Below are 18,544 nucleotides of genomic sequence, written 5' to 3'. Positions count from 1 at the left end.
CAACAGCAAACAATATGAGACACTGACAACAACACATACTGTTCTGGACGATTACTTCTATACAAAATTCCTGTTTTCAATTTTTCCATTCACTAAAAGTTCTATGTACTTTAAATCCCATCCACTGCTGAGATGAGCGAGCTTTATGGTTCCCTTACTTTATAGAAAGTTTACTTTATTTTGATACTAAATGAACTTCTTATTATATTTATATTGATCCTTTCAGGAAAGCTATAAACAGGTGAATGTTTGATACACAGATTCCAAATATAAAACACTTAAATCCTTATTTAAACACTGTTTATTTTACAATAATACTGCCAGTGTGGGGCAGGACAATAAGTTATTACATGTACATTATTTCCAAACAAACAGGCACATGTACTCTTTTATTGTGGCTTATTCACCTTTATATTGAAAAATCGTATATTCTGTTTCCCTGTAGTTTGGTTTCAGAGTTGTCACTGCAATAATCACAACACCTTGTACTACAGTGGAAAAGCCAGAACTACACGTACCTTTAAATCAAGCGACATATAAACAGTACACTACAGTACAGGTTTGGATAAAAATCAGTGTTCAGTGCATAATGTTCATGGCATGAGAGAAGATACATTCATCACACTGGTGCCCACATGCGGCTGCGTCAGTCCTCTGTGTCCGAGCTGTCTGCCGGGTCCGTGTTGTGTGTCAGCATGTAGTTGTCCATGTCGATGGAGGGGCAGTTGTGGATGGAGTAACGCAGACGCTCGGCAAGGATGGCCTGGCTCGTGTACGGGGGGAGGCGGAACAGGAAGAAGCAGGTCTGAGCAGTGGGGAGGCCGTTGATTGGCTGAGGGAAATGAAAAGGAAATTAGTAAATTTTTTACCTGTTTGGGTATACGATCTTTTTTATTTTAAAGAATCCAACTGACCCCCATTATTAAACATAACATCAGGATGACTGCAATTCTATTATCGTTCCAAAAATAAATAAACAAGTCAAAATGTAAATAAATGCAGCAAGTGTGACATCACCAACACATTGTTTCAGAGGTTTTATGAGCCTGAATTATTTTCAATGAACATGGGGAGCTTTTAACTTCGAGAGTAGAGCCAGAAGATTATAAATATGAAAATGTTGAAAAAAAAAAGAACAAGCAATAAGATATGTGTTACAATAAAAAACACATAATACTCTGTAAAATACAGTTGGATCTGAAGCAGTAAAGTTTACTATCAGTCCTCTTAGTCTGAATTCTGAAAAATAAAAATCCTTTTGTGATTCATTGGAAAATAAAAGTTTTACATAGCACATGTTTCATCTGTTATTCTTATCCATTCAACATTGGCTGGTAGCTCTAATTCTAAACAGTTCTTGGTTACAGCCATCTCGCTCACATCCAAACATATTTGTAGAAGTTATTCTTAATATTCCACCTACCAGAAAAAACGTGTCCCATGTTTGCAATTTGATTTGATTGTGTGTTTGTGGTGTGGGTGTCTGTGTTTAAATGTTTGGTATTATGTTTTGGATTTACCTTTTTATTTTAATTTTGTATTATGATGATTAATTTATGTTTCGTAAGGACCCCCTTGAAAATGAGATGATGCATCTCAAGGGGCTATCCTTGAAATAAATTACAATTACAAATTACAATTTCACATCCAAAAATAATATCTACTTCAAATACGATGTTTAATGTTTATGAATTTACAGCAAATAAGACACAATACCCTGGGAAATACAGAAAATGTGGTTGTGATTTCATTTTTAAACAACTACCTCCTCGTCTCTGACGTCTTTTCTGTGTTGGAGTCATACAAGAAAAAGCTTCACAAAGAATTCCCAAAAGAATTCCTGCTCTGTATTTGAACCAGTTGTGCTCGATGTGACTGAGCTCATCTGTACTTAAAAAAGTGTTTATTCTGAACATGGCTGTTAGTTTGTTAGCGGTGGCCTCACCCTGTCAACCTTGATGATTTGGAACTTCTGCGTGATGTCAGCGGGGTTTGAGGGCAACCTGGACCGGCCAGAGACGAAACGCAGGAAGAGCACTCGCTCCTCGTTGGTGAACTCCTCGAGGCTCTGCCAGAACCAGCCAACGAGCTGGTGGCTCTCCGTGATGTCACGGTAACGCACCAGCTTCTTCAGCATCTCGACCGAGACCTCTGGCAGGCCGCAGACCAGCTGCTCCAGCTGCTGTGCCGTCAGCAGGGAGAGGAGGGGCACGGGGATGATGGTGGACATGCCCTCTCTGACTGCTGCCACCTGGACACAACACAACAACAAGCGAGGGTACTTTGATACTTCAGAGGGCGAGATAAAGGGAACAACAGCACAACAAACAGGATGTGCACTGAGCCCTAATGGAAACTGGTCGGCATGCCAGTTGTTTCCAATAGATGCAGCAGAAAACATCCACACTGAATTTATAATTGTACAATTCATTTATATCCAATGTGATCCAGGCCTGAAGTTCTATGGTTTAAGATGTCAAATAAATTCTACCACCTTAGTAACTGAGGACTATTTCTATTTTTTCATTGTTTTGGATATCATTTTGCCAATGAATGTCTACAAAGACTAAAACAAAAGCCAATCAAAATGACCCAAAGGCCAGCTCCTACAAAGATCTGAAAATTCCAGGATTATTTTTAGTTTTAATCGTTCATATTCGAGAGGCTGGAGTCAAATCATGCTTTAAAATGACTACTTGTTTTCAAACCTGTTATTAAAAGATTAGTTTTCTTTTGAATACCGGATTAAAGGCTTAATATTAACAGCTCTTGTGCATCTGTCTTCGTGCTGCGCTGCAGGTGCCCGTCCTCGATTGGGGAAAAAAGGATGACGTGCACGCCGGCCACTGATTGGACAGTGAACGGCCAGTTTAAAAAGGGAGCTGGGGAAGCTGGAACGCTGCCCTCCTTCTTCCTCACCTCCAAAGAGAGACGTGTTCATTTTTGAGATGAGAAACGTTGTGTCTTGTTTAAATTGAGATATTGTTATTACGTTGTGCAGTCCGTGTTATGTTGTAGGGGAGAGGAGCCTTTTCTTTCACTTAAACCTTTTCACCTGTTTTTCAGTTAGGGAGCAAGATGCCTCAATTTTCTTTTCTTTACTTTATTTGAGGTAAGGTAGTTCTGTGTTTTTGACTTAGATGCTATGTCTATTATTTTGGCCCGTGCGCTCCCTGATTGTTTGATTCATTTTGTGAATAGTGTGGACTGAAAATGTGTTGTTTTTGTGGCTCAGCATTGGGAGTGAGGAAGGAGAGGGTCACTTTGATGCTACGGCTGGTTTCACCGAAGCTTAAATAACAATAAAAATACAATTTTTCATTACACCGTCCTTATTTCTGTGGGTAAAAACTGAAAATGCTTCCTACAACAGATGTATTTACCAAAACCTTCTCTCTTTGACAGCTACTTTAAATCTTGTCGGTACATTCCTTAACTAATGACTTTGATTGTTCTGACAGAATCAGCAGAAATAGAAAACCTGTAGATGTAACAGAGAGCATCAATAGATTTTTTGTTTTCATTTTATGCTCCCTGGTTTTGACTTGACGGCAGGAACAGCTAGCATAATGTAGCTTCAAATCAGCTTGTGTAATGGTGGATGACATGAGCTACACAGGGCTGCACAATTGTGGACATACATGAGCTAATGAGCCATGAAATAGAGTTATTATGTGTTGTTTCCTAAAGAAATCAGTCTGTGTAGCATTCCTATAGGTTTCACAATTGTAGCTTAACACGTCTGCTGAATGCCCCCAAATCCTTCTGCAACCCCTCGAACCTGTGAGTCCATCTCATGCAGCCTGTAGTCCAGAGCTCGCTCCACATATTCATTCCGATTTGCAAATGTGAGGGAGATGTTCTGCCCTCCAGGAACCACAGGAACCAGTCGTCCATCTGCACTGTGGGCCATGAATGAGTCCAGTGGGATCATCTTCAAAAAGAGATACAGGAGTGTTAGAGAAGTTTCATCACTGAAATCTGCAGTGAGACAATTTCCATAGTTTCGTACCACATGGAAATTATCCTCTGTGATTCCGCTGTTTTCCAGGTGGAGGATTCCCTGCAGGGTGCGGTAGGTGAGCAGGTCTACCTCCTCCAGGTCTGGCCCCCCCAGTGGCATCGAGCAGAGCTGTTTCCACACCAGTGGAGCCAGATGTAAGTCCAGAGGTTTCTTGGTGCGGATAGCCACGGCCATGAGGATGCCCAGGAAGCGAAACTGGATCATGTGATCCTCTGAGAGTGCCGCCGGGTTCAAGAGGAACCTGAGAAGAACCGCAGCCAATGCCAGACAAAGACAGATTTTTAGAAAGTATGTATTTTTTTTAAGGATACTATGCAAGAAAAGAAGACTACAAAATGTGCACCTGTCTGTGTTACAGCCCACGTCTGCAAAACTGTTGGGAGTATGAATCAGAAGATCCACGACACCAGACTGCAGCTCCTGGATGAAAAACATAGAGTATATGTGGAGTGTCGTTTGACAGAGAGCAGAGAATGTTCCAGGCTCGTTATGTTGCTGTGAAACTTTTTCCCCGTGAGGTTTTTCTATCCTACCTGGCACATCTCAGTGATGGTGTCATCAAACACTCCTCCGGCATCGTCCGCTCCCTCTCCGACGAGCTTGACCTTCCAGGCTCGAGATGGAAGTCGCAGCTCGAGGGGGTTCAGGCTCACCACTTGCTTCGCAATCTGCACAAAGATGGGCTTACTCGAACGCCCTCTGTGGGAGTGGAAAGTTTTGATCAACACACACACTTACAGACTGCATCGAAAATTCACTTTTATCCTGTCTCATATTCTGTATCATTCTCCTGATTGCTTTATTTCCTTTGGCTTGTATTTATTTGAATTCCTTTATTTATTTGCATTTATCTCCTTTAACTGTTTTTGTCTCTGTTACTCTATCGTTTTAAAATCATTTTATTGCTTTTACTAATTCTTATAGCTTTCATTTCCTATCTTGCTTTCATCTGATTTTAATGCTCTTAGGATTTGTAGTTTCTACAGTTTATTTTTGATGTTTTTGTTCCTTTTAATTACTTTCATATCTTTATAATTGCTTTAATCATTTTTTATTTATTGTTACCTCTTTCATCTCTTATCTATCTTTCTTATCTCTATCTCTTATAAGTCTTAATTCCTTTATTGCTGCTTCCTTTTTTACTGCTTTTTTAATGATTTAATCTCTTTGTATTATTATTTATGATCTAATTTTATTACCAGCTGAGATGGTCCAGATTCTGCCAACATACCGAGCGGCCGTCCTTACCTCGTTGAAATCCGTTTCACAGTTATCTGTGGCCCATATGTTTTGCCCTGCGTCATCGTCCTGCCTATGGAGCGCACCAGAGGCAGGGTGTTGACCTTGGGTGATAAAATGCCTCTGAGTTCACCGCGGATGATGGCTGTTGTCCCTGAACTGTAGCGTGAAGTAGACACCTGGATAGAGGGAAGGACGGGGAATTAAATAGGGGAAGTAAATGAGGCATCACAATGGAAAGATGAAAACGAGGCAGCTAAAGAGGGGACTAACAAGCAGTAGGATTTTTTGTTTTTGAATAGCAAATGTTAGAAAAAGGGATCGAAGCTCACTGGGTTCCTGGCGTCTAGGTTGAGCAGCCTCCAGGACTTGTACATGAGATCAGAGAAGTGGTTGAGGACCCTGAGGCGCATGCTGAGGACGTCGGGGCTGCAGTCTTTCAGAGTGTTGTACTGAGGGGGGACTGACTGGGGAAGGCCAAGCTGGAAGTTCCCAGGGCCACCTGGAGATGAAGGTTAAAAACACGAGTCTTAAAGTGTGATCTCTTTGATGGATCATGGTGTTGAGTGTGTACATGTAGTGTGTGTGTGTACCTGAGTGTTTGATGGAGGTAGAGGGGGTGGTCCATGCTGAGCTGTGACAGCGACCAGCAGAGATCTGTCTGATGTTTTTCCCCTGGAGGGCTGTAATGAGTGTGGGCTCCTTCATGGGGTTAGAGTGTCCAAGGCCAAGCTGGAACAAACACACACACACACGCACACACACACACACACACACAAATTAAACAACAATAGTACAGGTGTCTACTGCGGAACTTCAGACGGTCAAGATGTAGAATTGTTGTATAACAGAGGATGTTTGTTACCTGTCCCTCGCTGTTGCAGCCCCAGGCATAGACATCTCCTGTGGAGGACAGGGCGAGCACATGCTCACAGCCCACGGCTATATCTTCTATGAACAGCCCCTCCAGAGATGGCACCACCTGAGGGCAGGATTTATTCTTCAGCATGGAGTCCGTCAGGCCGATCAGACGCTCTGGGGGATGAACAGAAGGAAGCCTGGTTATATATCCGTGTTCACTAAATAAACAACAAAACACATTGGGGTCTTTTCTACATGCAGCTTTCCAATTCTGCCAAGTCCCGGTAAGTTGATTTTTGTACAACTCATAGCAGTAAAGAGAGCATCTCCTCTGTGTTAAAGAGCCCATATTACGCCCTTTTTGGGGTTCGTATATTTAATCTATGTACATACTTTTGTACGTTCACAAACGCTAAAGTCCGAAAAAAGTGTCTGTTTTCATGTACTGCTCCTCCTTGCTCCCTCTCCGCTCTGAGTCTGTCAGCTGCACTCTGCTGAGCCCACACTGTTAGACCCCACGGGGGCCAAGTCTGCTCTGATTGGTCTGCCGATCCACTCTGTCGTTATTGGTCAGTTGCTCAGCACGCTTCTCAGAAATTTCAACATGAGCTGCAGGGCTTGCCACAACGAGCCAATGGGCTTAGATCAGTGATCTCACACTGACAATGACGCCGCACTGACAAATTTTTATCGAGGGGGGCTAGAACCGAGCGTTACATGCAGCTAATGCTACAGCTAACAGGAGGACGTAGGAGAAGCCGCGTTTCCGCGGACTTTGAATTTTTGCACATAGATGTGCCTAAACATGCACAGGACACTTGGAAAACACACTAAAGAGCATTTAAAACCAGAAAAAGCATAATATGGGACCTTTAAGTATTAATGCTTTTTTTTTTTTCAATTAAAGCTCTAGTGAAGAACTTTAGGTTTATATGGATTTTGGCACCCCCTTTGGACATCTCTTTGTTGATTTTGACCTGTACATGTGCGTTCTATCAGTCAAATGTATCACTCTCTGCAAACCTCTGCTGTGGGAAATATAAAAAAAAAAAAAAAAATCTGCAGCGTGCAGTTAATTATTTGGTCTGTCAGCTACTGTACTGCATTTGTTACAGGCATTTAAAAATAAGTATAAAAAATAATCAATCTACTCTTTGACGATCTTGTGAGAACATATGTGGACATCTTAATTTTTGTCCGTTTCATAACGGGCTAAAAACTTCTGACAGGAGCTTTATAAAACACAGAGTGAACCATCACACAGACAGTTAAACAATTGCCTGCCATGATGATTGATGACCATTGTGCAAAAGACCCCGGCCTAGAGTTATGTACAAATTAGATTTATTCAATTCTGTTGGAGTTTTTGTGAGTGATTATGTATTTCAAATTAAATAATTTATAATTTAAAAGTTAGCCATTTCCTGCTGGCTTAAGGCATGGATATAAACCACGAGTCGTTCTGAGAACTCAATGCAATAACCACATTTTAACTCACAGTGGGGATTTTTTTAACGTCACAGTAAAATGTACCTTGTCCAAATGTGTAAACATGTCCATCACAGCTCAACGCCACAGAGAACTGAGTTCCACAGCTGACCTTCTTTATACTCTTGTTGCAAAGCTGCTCCACTTTCTGCAAATAGGAACAGCCAGGAACAATATTTCATCAATACTGTAGAAAATCATGAAATATCAAGTACATTTAAAGAATACATCTGAGGGCAATGGATACAAAGAAGGTAAATACAAGAATTACTTTAATATTCCCCATGGGGTAAACACTGGGACTTGCCTGAGGGTAATATTTGGCTGTGGAGGAACCTGTCCCTAATTTTCCATAATCCCCATCTCCAAACGCCCACACAACCATGCCATCAAGTGACAGCACCAATGTGTGGTTGAGGCCACATGACACCTGGGAGAGGTAAACAGTAAGTTTGTTTAGTAACATTTTAAAATACTTTTCTTATTTTAATGTAGGGACTGTTTTAAACATCAGATTTAAAAAATCAAACAGTCCATTTCTTACCTGCCCCACATGATATCCTTCTAGTGCTGCCACCCTCTCAGGCAGCATCTTGTTGGATGTTGATCTTTGACCCAGGCGACCAGATTCACCGCTGCCGAAGGTGAACAACTTCCCATCTGCCGTGACGACAGCCGAGTGCCGGAAACCACAAGCAAGCTTGAAATTGAAAGGAGAGTTTAAGGAACATTTCAGAAAACGTAGAGTGAATCTGATTTTCACTAGAAATATTTTTTTAGGGAATAAAGGGGAAATAGTGGCTTTTGTCATGCGTGACGCAGGAGTATTAAAGCTCCTGTGAGGAGTTTCAGGGGGTTCAAATGAATACTGATGCCTCTATATGATGTTCAAAGGGATCAAGGCCTTCAGAGAGAAGAGTGATCATTTTGTTTTAGTTATTTTATATTCCATGGGCAAGGTGATAAGCAGCCAAAAAAAAAGCTTTGTCAAAATGTATCCATGCCAAAGATTCCTTGTGCACATTACATCTGCACATAAGTCATTTGACCTAAAGAAAGAAAAAACAGACTTCTTTCATGTGACAGGACAATATCAGCAAAGATATAAATCTGGAGCTAAAATAGTACACTGCCAGTTAAGCAGATTACCACTAATAACTCTCTTAATGCTTTGAAAAATACAGAACAGAAGCAGAAAAGTATCCCTGGATTACCTGAATGACGTCCTCTCCTTGTAAGGCCTCTATCTGTTTTGGTCTCCTCTGCCTTTCACTATTGCCGTGACCCAGTTTCCCAAAATCGCCATCTCCCCAACTGAACACCTCCCCGGTCTCAGTCAGAGCCATAGAGTGTCCATCAGACCCACAGGACGTCACCAGCTGAGTCACCACATAACCTGCACCCACAACATTGTATATATTACATCAAATCAGCATTGAAAATGATAATTTATTCTCTTTGGATTATTGATTCAATGTGTTTGAGGCAAGAATTGCCATTTGACAGAATAGCAGAACAGTTCATGGAGAATGGAGTTCTGAGGCCCTGTGTGAATATTGTACCTTGAAAAGCAGAGATGATAGTAGGGATGTAGAGATCATCAGAATTCCCTTGTCCCAGTCTGCCATATTGTCCTTCTCCTACAGCCAGTACCGTCCCATTGGACTGGACCAGGAAGGTGCAGTTCTGTCCACACACAACCTGAAACACAATGACCACACCCACAAAGGGGGAGAAACATTCAACAACTGATTCAAGGACAGAGACTTCATCCTGACTGAGGAGAAGTTTCTACCTGTTGTGTTTGTAACAGGGAGGATGCGAGAGCAGGAATCATGAGGTTGGTTCCCACTCCTGCCAACTGTCCGTAGCGTCCATTCCCCCACAAGTACACGTCACTCTTCCCACCTTGTTGCCAGTCCTGAAAAACAAATCAGATCACAGAGAAGGTTACAAAAATATCATAAAAATATACACACATCTTTAGGATGTTATTCTGGGGTCATCACACACACGCATCTCATTTTGCAAGGGAAGGTAGATCAAACAGAATCATAATCAAAGGAGTGAGTCTATATTTTGCTTTACTGTTACCTCTGGTCTGGTGGTTGCCCATGACATCAGCTGTTCGTCCATCCTGAAGCTCCACTTACTGTTGTCCTAGAAGAGAGGAAAGTTTCTCTCATTATGGGGACTGAATTCAAATTCCTCAAACCATTTCCCAAAATAATAATAACTCAAAGATAATTGCAGCTGCTCACTAGTGCCTTGATGAGTTCACACTCTTCAATCTCATGACAATCAGAAACAATGAAGGATTCTGGGAAGACTGTTCCGCTTGCGATAGCCTCAGCACTGCGGACAGTAGTGGCGTACGTGGCGAGCCAGCTCCACTCTGACGGGCAGGCGTGGGCCTCAGGATAGGTGTGGTGTGGCGGGCGTGGAAACCGGCAGAGGTGTTTCTCTAAGGACAGACCAACAGTCAGAGAGGCCAGACTCTGCAGGAAGACACTGTGGACGAGCTGGTCACCGGCTGCCACATGGCTCTGCATTTAGAAAGGAAATTCAAAATTAGATTTCAGCTGAGGCTCAGAAAAGAAAAGCTTTAAAATAAAGATTCAGTAATGACCCGCTCGTAGTTGTACTGATCCTGCAGCAGCAGGGGAAGCCTCTCCAGGAAGACGGACAAACAAGGAGCCCGATTCAGACCCAGGATGTTCTGGCTTCTGAGGACCATTCTACAGGAAGCCAGCACATGATTCTGACTGATCCAGTCAGGGGTGCAGCAGATCAACGACACGTCCTGGGAAAGAAACAGAGCCAGAGCAAAACTGTAAAGTCGCACAGGCAAAAATGTTTGAACTGCACATTATAATCCATTAAAAGTGTATCATAAAATACAAGGTTTAGCTGTTTCCCAGCTAACTTTAGCCCCTTTCACACAATACACGAAGTCCTGACATTCTCTTCAATTTCCCTCCATACATGAACCTCAAAGCGGGAGATTGTCATAGTTGGACGTAATATCACCATTGTTGAGGTATAGTGTGCATGTGAGGATGTTTCCACAATACAAATACAAGAGAGGAAATCAATATACAGATAAAGCTGATGAGCAATAAAGAGTATAAAGAGTTTTGGCATAGACCAAACAAGACATGTCTGAAAACTTTCAGGAGTGCACTGCATGTAAAAGAGGCTTTTATGAGTTAAGATGAACGTCTCTTTGCTGGATGACGGTGTTGTTTAAATCCCAAAATGTTCCTCTAACGTTTGATTATTATTGATATTAAGTTATGAGTGATTCACTTTACCTTCGACCTCCCAAAGCAGGCAGCTACACCCAAGTTTGGTATCCAGGTAGTGCTGACGACTGAACCCAAACCTGTAACCGTCTGTGAGACTGAGCCATCCTGCAAGACACACAGAGAGACACAGGATGATTTCAAATCTGACTAATTCATAATAAATCAATCAATACATAATAAATGTTGGATTCTTTTTATCGTAGTGTTGATTTTTAGGTAAGTGCTTTTCAAGTTAAGAGGTGGCAGGAACAGTGAATAGTGTTTCTGACCTGTAAGGACCAGATGTTGAGCAGTCCCCCTATCCCTCCAGAGACCAGAGCCAGTCCAGTGGAGCAAAATGACAGCGACTTCACTGCTGTAATGTGGCCATGCAGTACAAACACACAGTTTGCTCCCTCCTGCGGTTAGAAAGGAAACAGATCTTAAGAATTATAGGTGAAAAACATGACCAGGCAAAAATAAACCCTTTCTTAAAAAAAGTCCTGAAAAGATTCTATTTAAACCAAAAAAAAGGAAGGTAGAATCAGTGGTGAAAAGCTCCAACAGCAGATTGAAACTGACCTTGACTTCTGTGTTTTTATCCTGGCTCAGGGGGCTGTTGAGTATGTTAGGCAAAGATACAACGGTACCCCCCTGTGGCAATGTCCAGACATGCACAGAGCCATTCTGACAGCCTCTGCACAAACAGGGAGAGAATTAAATCAGAAAAGCAGCCATGTGAACAAAAAAAACAGTTATGTGCAGCTTTGATGAGACATTTTTTTTCCATACATTTTCCTCTACGTTCTTTGTACTGTTACATTTACAAACGTAGTAACTATGAAGTACTTACGCAGCCATCATAAGCCTGGGATCTGTTGCTCTGCCAGCGAGCGGACACCATTCTGCGATGTTAACAGTGCTGGTATGAATGATGGAGTGGAGGGTCACCCATGTGCCCTCAGTGCGTCCCAGTATCTTCACTACCTCTGACCTCCCCAAACAGAGCAGGAGGTGTCCTGTGGGGTCCCATTTTAGAGAAGTCACACTGTCCTGCAGAGTGAGAGAAGAGGAGGTTAGAGTGGTGAAATTGTATGTTACAATACTTGTAGTTTTCTTAAAACAAGGGCAATTGGGAGTGAGAGAGTATTTGAAACCAAACCTGGAAGATAGAGAGCTCCACAGGCTGCTCATTCTCGTACATCTCTGGTGTGGACAAAAGGATTATTCCACTGGGATAGCCCACTGCGAAAGGCTTGTCCTCACTGTGCCAGGCCACACACTGAGGAGCTAGAACAGATCAGACAAGATGTATGCCTTTGACTCCTAATAGTTTGACATTTTGAAAATACACTCAATGATTTCATACAAAAAATGATAAAATATGATTGATGCCATTTTCACATATCTACACTAAATATGGAGGTGAAATATATTATTATATATACAAATATTTCCAACAATTATCAAAGCCAAAAGTAATAGTATAGTTGTAACGGGACGTGTTATGTCGCGGCAGCCTCCATGATGAGCCACCATGACAGACACAAAATGTTTATTGTTGCCAAGGAAACACACTACGCTAATTGCCTCCTGACAGCAGATTTATAAACCATACAGATAGAAAAGTGTTTTTAATGTTCTCTTCTAGCAATCTGCAAAAGAGGGAACAAGTGTTTGACAAAATGTCAATTCCTCTAGGTTTCAAAGTGTATCAATGTTTAAAGAAATTGGCCATCTTGTTAACTAAACTTGAATTACATCAATAACAGTTCTCCTACCCTCCTTCCTGTAGCAGTGGGCGAGCTCTGTACTTTTTACATGCAGGTCGATCTCCTGCAGTGTGACCTGCAGCCAGCAGAGGGAGCCGTCCAGCCGTCCCACCAGCAGGCTCTCAGCAGGTCTGTTCTTACCGGCAGCTGGCTGCTCGAGAACCCACAAGCTGAAGGCCTGAGCCCAGCAGAGAGCCGTGACCCGGGACACCTGAGCCTCCACATGACAGTGAGACCCTGTAATGTAAAAAAAAAAAAAAAAAAAATTGATTAATAACAATAACACAAATCTTTGAAGTCCTTTTCTGGTCAAAAAAAGGGAAAATTGCTTCCTGTAATTTTTCAGGGTTTGAAGTTTCACATGTTTATTTACAAATTATCAAACTTTTTGGAGTAACAGTTCATTGCAACAGCTGAACATTTAGTAAGTTAGTTCTGAAATTAGACCTACAGCAGGCTTCTTAAGAGACAAAGAACTAGACTTACCCCTGATGTTCATGATGTTGATGTGTTTGTTCTCCGGAGCTGCCAAAAAGTGTCCGCCTGTACTCCAGTAGACGGGAGACGTGTGGGAACATCTACTGGACCGCTCGCTGCTCGATCTGTCCACCTTACTGGAGAGAGTCAGAGAAACAGGGAGATAACAACTTCAACGATCACCAGTTCTTTGACACCATATCATGTCATCTGTAAGATCCTATGTGGCTTACTTAAATACATTGAAAAGTGATATTAATGTATTATCTTGTACTACTAAGCTAAATGTCCATTTGTGTCCAACTGCTGTTTATTAATCAAATATCCTCAGACATTACCTGTAGATAAAGATTTGACATTAAAAGCATCTTCTAAATGAATTGCAACATTTGGTCACTAAACTAGTCGACAGTAAGATGGCCTAAAATTATCTCCACTTATATTTCAAAGGTTACCACAACAGATATCGTAAAATGCATGATAGCAATACAGTCCATAACAATAAACATCTGTATGACACAGTTAAACCCTCACGGCACAGATAATACCTGGTGATGCAGGAGAAGGTGGTCTGTAACTCCACATTACTCTGGCTGATGCTCCACAGTTGCACCACTTTGTCCTGGGAGCATGTAGCCAGCAAACTCTGATCACTGTTCCAGGAACAGCTGGTCACCTAAACAGAGCAGAAACAACTTTCTTTGAATTTTCCACTCATGATAGGTCAAGAAATGCCAGAGCTGTCACTGCTCATACTGATGTGTGTCAGTGGCAAGGATTTGCCAATGTCCACATTATTTCAACCCTCTCCTTTGTCTGTTTCTCAAAAAAAGAAAGAAAGAATATCAAAGAGGTCGTCCATAACTTGGTGGATGTTTTACAGGCATCACTTTTCATTTACAACTTAGGATTGTTCAAAAATAATGTCTAAAGCTTGTGATTAAAATAAAGGACTACATATAAATTATTCAATACAAAATAACTACATACAAATACTTAAATGGATAAAACTCTACCAGTTTAATCAATCCTAAGCCTTGCTCACACCTGAAGTTTTCAGGGTGAGTTGCATTATGTTCTTCTCTGCTCTTTTGTTGATATTGTAAGCACTGATATAAAGGCAAATATTCCCATAATAGTGTCATATAGCAGACTCTGCTGCTTAGTCCGCTTCCTCCTTGCCTCAGGAGACTCCCAGCCCCCCATCCTGTCTGACTGGGATAGTCCACAGCCAGATCAGGAGGATTTCAGGGGCAATCCTCCTAAAATTCTCTAGAAATTGCATATTGCACAAATTGCATGTGAAAACGGCTCTGATTTCTCAGCAGAACTTTTTCTGAAAAACAAACAAAAACACATCTCATCCTGATGTAAGAACAAAGGGAAAACTGTCTGGTGAAAAAAGTTCCTAGACAAAACATTTGAAGTCCTTCACCTTGTTGTAGTGTCCTTCCAGCCTCTTGAGGGGACATTTGCGCAGATCACCTGCCAGGTCACTGTATGTTTGGGGCCGATTAGGACTGTCCCGCCCTGTGGCAGCCAAGGCCTGCACCAGCTGCTGTGCTGCCCACTGACGGTGCTTATTGGTCAGCCTGGCAGACAGAACACACGCTGCCAGAGCATTAGCCAGCTCCAGAGGGCCAACTCTGGAGCTCAGGTGGGGGAGAGGGGAAGGAGGCAAGGACGAAGAAGGCATCCCCTGGTTTGCTGCATCTGGGTCAAACAGACACAAATTCAGAAATATCTTATCATCACTTCAAAATAAGATTTATTACATGTATTAATAAATACTTATAATAGAAAAAACTCATGAAGTAACCCTCCTTCTCTCACCGTTGGCCTCGTGTTCTGTCCTGTCTGAGCTGTAACAGTGAACACCCTTCTCAGTGAGCAGGGACACTAGACTCTGTGTGACCAGGAATGTTGGAGGAGTCTGCTCGATGGTGTCCTTCTGGTTCTGGACTCCTTGAGCTGCAGATGTTAGACTGAAGTTCAGACAGCCTCTCTGCTGCGGGTCACTGATGGCTCCTATGTTCACTCCTGTAGCTGCTGCCATCAAGTCCTGCAGCAGAAATATTCAAAGAATTTTTAAAATTTATAACTTTTCTCTCTTTTTAGGCTTTGACTTTGGCGCCCCCTGTGGACAGAGCTGTGTCGTTGTCCTGTATGTGTAAAGTCATTTTTTCTCAAGAAAAGTCTCATTCTGCTCTCAAGTCAAATGGATCATTCACTGAGAAAAACAAAAACATGGGCTGTTGGCAGTGTGCTGTTAATCATTTAGTTTGACACCTACCCCACGCCAGAAGTTTCAGACATTAAACCAGACCACAAAGAATCTTTATGCTGATTGTTTTATTGGCTTTAGTAGCTCATAAAGAGGATTTAATATTAGTTTCAGTCTGTTTTATAATTAAATAGAAACAACCTAGCAGCAGGTTTAAAGAAGAAAAATGTAACACTCTGAAAATAGTTTTTGTTGTGTAGATTTTGGTAATAATTATAAAACAGAGATCTTATAATGAAGGGAAAGATCAAAGAAATCTGACCTGAGTGCATATCTCCACCAGCTGCCTGTAAGCAGCGGGGCTGTGGGACACCACACTGCCGATGGCAGAGGACAGGAAGCTGAGGCAGGTGGAGTTGTTTCTCTCTGTGGTCACCCCCTTCACACCTGGCTGTCTGTCCATACAGGTGTGAGCTCTGCCTCCTGCTGCTAGAGTCATCAAGCGGACCAGGATACGGATATCTGCCAGACCCAACGACTCCAGTCCGTTTGACTGGCTGCACACAGATGCACTGCAGAGGAAGATAAGAGCAGAGTCTTTGAAACGTGATAAATCGCTGAAAAACATCTATCAATAAGGCTTTAGGCCGGGAAAACATACCTGGAGGCGGTCTGAGATAGAGCTCTCATCACCATGCTGTAAGCCAGCAGAATCTGGGCTGTGGACGTGACTCTTCTCAAAGCTTTTAGTCTGTCATGAGAGTCCCTCAGTGATACAGCCTGCTGTCCAAGGCTCAGGGAGGCCTTATGCTCAACAAGTGCATTCCCTGATAATGAAAAACAAAAATTAAAAGGCATTTCATTACAATCAATCATGGCAAAAATCCCTACAATATCTACCTAAATTTCCTTTTTTTAAAGCATGGTTTACATTGACAGTCTATAAGGGTGGGGTATGTAAAAATTCAAAATACTGGGAGAACTGTAAGTGTATGAGTTGTTGTGCTTCAGATACCCAGCTATGATAAACGAGTGATGAGTCACTCTGCTGCAGTACGCTTTGCTGTAGCAGGGATCTGCTGCTGCCAACAAGCACAGAGGGGATGTGGGTGTGTGTTACAAGTAGACTAAATCTTTCATTAGAGATAAAGTGACAGAAACATTCATGTCAACATGAAAAACAGGACAGTGAGATACTAAACCACTCAATGCAACCCAATGCTCTGGATCCGTCCGGCGATTTAATATTCAAACGTGTGAAAACAACAGAGTGTTAATCAAACTAAAACGCTGGTTAGTTTTATGTCACACCTTTTAATAGAGTCGCGATAAAGCTGCAGAAAATATACTGGTCAGGAAAAAGTTTTTAAGTGTCTTTTAAGCTTATTTGATAGTACAGCTTTGGCGAGACATAACGTGGGGAGAGAGAGAGTGTGGGATGACACGCACCAAATATCCTCAGGATGGGGAGTTAATCCCGCAACAAGCCTCCGTACATGTGACACCTGCTCTACCACCTGAACTTAACTAGCCCCCTGACATCCGTCTTCTTAGAACAAAACTAGCTAGGAAGAATGAAATAATACCTTTGGGAGCTATTGCCCTCCTAGGGTCATCCGTGCGGTAAACCAGAGCTCCGAGAGGATCCGGCTCAGTGAAGGGGATGGGGTCTGGCACCAGCTTCTTTTCAGTCAGTCCCAGTGGTCGCAGCAAGAGTCCAAAGTCCTCCAGTCCTGTCAGTTTGTCCGTGTCGCACTCGTCTTGGTGGCTAATTTCCCAATCATCTAAGCAAAAACACAAAAATAATTTCATATTAACAAATGTGGAACCACTCAACTCATTATTTTGTACCCTTATTGAAAGTTAAAATGTCCTTTCCTACCATCAGACGTGCTGTCCAAGTGGCCAACCAAATCAGATGTTAGACCCTTAATCCTACAGCAAAAGGAGGACGACAACAAAAAGGTAGATAAGCAGTTTTTATAAGAAAAAGAAACAGTCTTGAGATACTTTTATTGGATGTTAAATCAAGTGTGTTGAATTATTCCATAATTGTTATTTATTTAAGATTATTTTTTTGGGTGTTATGTGTTTATTGTAGAGATAGGACAGTGGATAGAGTTAGAAATCAGGTACAGAGAGAGGGGAATGACATGCGAGAAACCTGGGCCACCCACTTGGTGGATTACAGCCTCCATACATGGAGCGCACGCCCTAACCGCTGCGCCACCAGCGCCCCCCATATTTGTTCTTTATGATCTACTGTACCTTTCATATTTAGAGTTTGGGTCGCTCAGGTTCGCAGCCAGATACTTTTCCCTGCAGGAGCTGCACAGGAGGTAGAAGGGGAAGTTGGATCCACACTCTCCTTTGAACCAGACGTCCACATACGACCCAGTGCTGTCGTAACCTTTACGTGCAGCGCTCTGACCACACCCTGGGTGACGGCGCTTTATGTGGTTGTTAAACTGCAGGGTGAGGGTGTTGCAGAGCTCACACTTCACCATCTGACTGTGTTCTTCTCCAGCCTAAACAAACAGAAGAAGAAAAGGCATCTTTAAAATTCTTGTAATAGGCGAAAATACAATTTTTCTTTGATTCATGTCATGGAGCCGTGGGGATGAATGTGTGTTTTTGACCTCCACTATCTGCAGTGTGTCTCTCTCCAAGCTGAAAAAGGAAGGTGTGAGCAAGTCCTCGTAACTTTCTTCATGGTACGGGTCGTCCATGTAGCCCAGCTCTGACTCCTCCTCCGCAGAAAAGGGATGAAACTCCACCTGCTCCGGCCAATCACTGACAGATGTGTGCTGTTGGTAGAGCTGCGGGAGTGGGTTGGGTGATGGCAGGTCTAAAAAAGAAAAAGGATGCTAGCTTCAGATGAAATTGCGAAAAACATTTGTGACTTTTGTTTTTAATTTGCTAGAGAAACATTTCAGAGAAGGCCGTTATTGTGAGTTACATGACAGATCAATGAAAGATTTCAGTCAGAAAACTTGAAATCAAAGTTGATAAAGAATAGCATTCTAATATTTGTATGGAAATACACTATACTATAAAAAAACAACATCCCCCTTCAGGTGAAGCCAAGAGATACTGCCTGACTAGAGTATTGTTCATAAATCACTCCATGTTAACTTTAAAAGGTTTTCTCAAACCAGACTCTGTCGAGATA

The 18,544-nt window shown here is 42.2% G+C and overlaps 1 protein-coding gene across 1 annotated transcript in view; it reads right to left on the bottom strand.

The window, feature by feature from the left end:
• Positions 1–283: 283 nt before the first annotated feature.
• The window catches only part of LOC132991941 (probable E3 ubiquitin-protein ligase HERC1), a 42,755-nt gene continuing 24,494 nt past the window's right edge, over positions 284–18,544 (bottom strand). The window contains exons 45-79 of the mRNA XM_061060952.1: positions 18,012–18,220; positions 17,641–17,900; positions 17,255–17,307; positions 16,959–17,156; positions 16,034–16,199; positions 15,695–15,944; positions 14,982–15,210; positions 14,584–14,861; positions 13,697–13,824; positions 13,158–13,285; positions 12,681–12,908; positions 12,062–12,189; positions 11,753–11,952; positions 11,482–11,596; positions 11,190–11,318; positions 10,927–11,025; positions 10,242–10,415; positions 9,874–10,158; positions 9,707–9,772; positions 9,408–9,533; positions 9,175–9,313; positions 8,827–9,008; positions 8,157–8,312; positions 7,916–8,042; positions 7,658–7,756; positions 6,129–6,298; positions 5,857–5,995; positions 5,596–5,765; positions 5,273–5,442; positions 4,558–4,723; positions 4,368–4,444; positions 4,013–4,265; positions 3,782–3,934; positions 1,946–2,251; positions 284–832 (exon numbers count right to left, since the gene is read on the bottom strand). Coding sequence (XP_060916935.1) covers positions 647–832; positions 1,946–2,251; positions 3,782–3,934; positions 4,013–4,265; positions 4,368–4,444; positions 4,558–4,723; positions 5,273–5,442; positions 5,596–5,765; positions 5,857–5,995; positions 6,129–6,298; positions 7,658–7,756; positions 7,916–8,042; positions 8,157–8,312; positions 8,827–9,008; positions 9,175–9,313; positions 9,408–9,533; positions 9,707–9,772; positions 9,874–10,158; positions 10,242–10,415; positions 10,927–11,025; positions 11,190–11,318; positions 11,482–11,596; positions 11,753–11,952; positions 12,062–12,189; positions 12,681–12,908; positions 13,158–13,285; positions 13,697–13,824; positions 14,584–14,861; positions 14,982–15,210; positions 15,695–15,944; positions 16,034–16,199; positions 16,959–17,156; positions 17,255–17,307; positions 17,641–17,900; positions 18,012–18,220 — 5,942 coding nt within the window. The 3' untranslated portion in view covers positions 284–646. The remainder of the gene's footprint in view (positions 833–1,945; positions 2,252–3,781; positions 3,935–4,012; positions 4,266–4,367; positions 4,445–4,557; positions 4,724–5,272; positions 5,443–5,595; positions 5,766–5,856; positions 5,996–6,128; positions 6,299–7,657; positions 7,757–7,915; positions 8,043–8,156; positions 8,313–8,826; positions 9,009–9,174; positions 9,314–9,407; positions 9,534–9,706; positions 9,773–9,873; positions 10,159–10,241; positions 10,416–10,926; positions 11,026–11,189; positions 11,319–11,481; positions 11,597–11,752; positions 11,953–12,061; positions 12,190–12,680; positions 12,909–13,157; positions 13,286–13,696; positions 13,825–14,583; positions 14,862–14,981; positions 15,211–15,694; positions 15,945–16,033; positions 16,200–16,958; positions 17,157–17,254; positions 17,308–17,640; positions 17,901–18,011; positions 18,221–18,544) is intronic.

Source organism: Labrus mixtus, chromosome 17 (assembly GCF_963584025.1).
Source record: "Labrus mixtus chromosome 17, fLabMix1.1, whole genome shotgun sequence".
Lineage (NCBI taxonomy): Eukaryota > Metazoa > Chordata > Actinopteri > Labriformes > Labridae > Labrus > Labrus mixtus.
The sequence above is the reverse complement of the archived record's forward strand: the minus strand, read 5'-3'. Positions and strand labels throughout refer to the sequence as shown.